Below are 1,179 nucleotides of genomic sequence, written 5' to 3' on the forward strand. Positions count from 1 at the left end.
ATATATATATATATATATGTATGTATGTATGTATGTATGTATGTATGCATGTATGTATGTACGTATGTATGTATGTATGTTTTTGTGACCTCTATGTACGGCCAAACCTCTGGATCAGTCTGTAAAGTACTTGTATGATAATAACTAACATTACATAATAGTTGTGACTAACACTCAAAGTTGTTGGGATGCACAGTGTAGACCCTTCCCAATGCTGAGACTCTTTTGATTCTTGGATGCCCCTCAACAGTCTGACCAATGGTATATCTCTTCCATTGTTTAGTTCTCTGTTGCCATGTGTAATATTGAGGGACTTCTTGGTACAAAAGAGTCCAAGCAAATGGATCTGTGCTACAAAGCTCAAAGAAAGCAGTCAATGTTGTTGAACCTGGAGCTTTCCACTGCACGAACGGCATCCAACTGTTATCCATCTAGCTGTAAATCTAGAGAATGGCCAGCGAGTATACTTTAATGCAGAAAATCTACAACGTCTCCAGCGGCAACTTGAAGCTCCAGGGGGCCCCAATCATGCTGTTCAGGAATCTGGATCCACCTCGTCTGTGTAATGGCACCAGAGTGGTGGTGAAAGCGATGCGACTCCATGTCCTAGAGGTAACAATTATGACTGGGAACTTCATTCTTCGGATCCCGTTAATCCCATATGGACTTCCCATTGAATTTAAACGGTTCCAGTTCCCAGTGAAACTAAGTTTCGCTATGTCAATAAACAAATCTCAAGGACAGTCTCTCAACATTGTTGGACTTTACCTTGCTTCTCCTTGCTTCTCCTTGCTTCTCTTATGGGCAATTATATGTTCGCGAGTTGGAAGTCCCCAAAATCTTTTCATTTATACACCAATTAAGACACACTCAAAACATTGTATATCTAGAAGCTCTAGATAATGAAGCTGTGACTGATTTCCGGGTTTGTTTCAATACATTTGTTTATACTCACCTCATCTGATAGAATTTTTGTTAAAAGTATTCAGTAATAGAAGAAAAGCGCCCGGAGCGCGGTTCTTCTCAAATTTATTTTCAGGTTTAACGTGTTTCAAATAAGTACTGACAATTGAAGGTGATTGCAAAGACAAAGAACTACCTGCTTTTTTAACAATTTTAACAGTGAGAATATCGGACAAAATATGTTATTGACATATACAGTTGGTACCTCAACTAATA

The 1,179-nt window shown here is 38.8% G+C and overlaps 1 protein-coding gene across 1 annotated transcript; it reads left to right on the forward strand.

Moving 5' to 3' along the window:
- Positions 1-450: 450 nt before the first annotated feature.
- Positions 451-903, forward strand: LOC106874242 (uncharacterized). Its single transcript, XM_014921897.1, has one exon. The coding sequence runs from the start codon at positions 451-453 to the stop codon at positions 901-903; it is 453 nt and encodes a 150-aa protein (XP_014777383.1).
- Positions 904-1,179: the final 276 nt, after the last annotated feature.

Source organism: Octopus bimaculoides, chromosome 2 (assembly GCF_001194135.2).
Source record: "Octopus bimaculoides isolate UCB-OBI-ISO-001 chromosome 2, ASM119413v2, whole genome shotgun sequence".
In the NCBI taxonomy this organism is placed as follows: Eukaryota; Metazoa; Mollusca; class Cephalopoda; order Octopoda; family Octopodidae; genus Octopus; species Octopus bimaculoides.

Bases quoted from the DNA above. Each gene is read 5' to 3' on its own strand.
- LOC106874242 (XM_014921897.1), top strand. From the start codon at position 451: ATGGCCAGCGAGTATACTTTAATGCAGAAAATCTACAACGTCTCCAGC.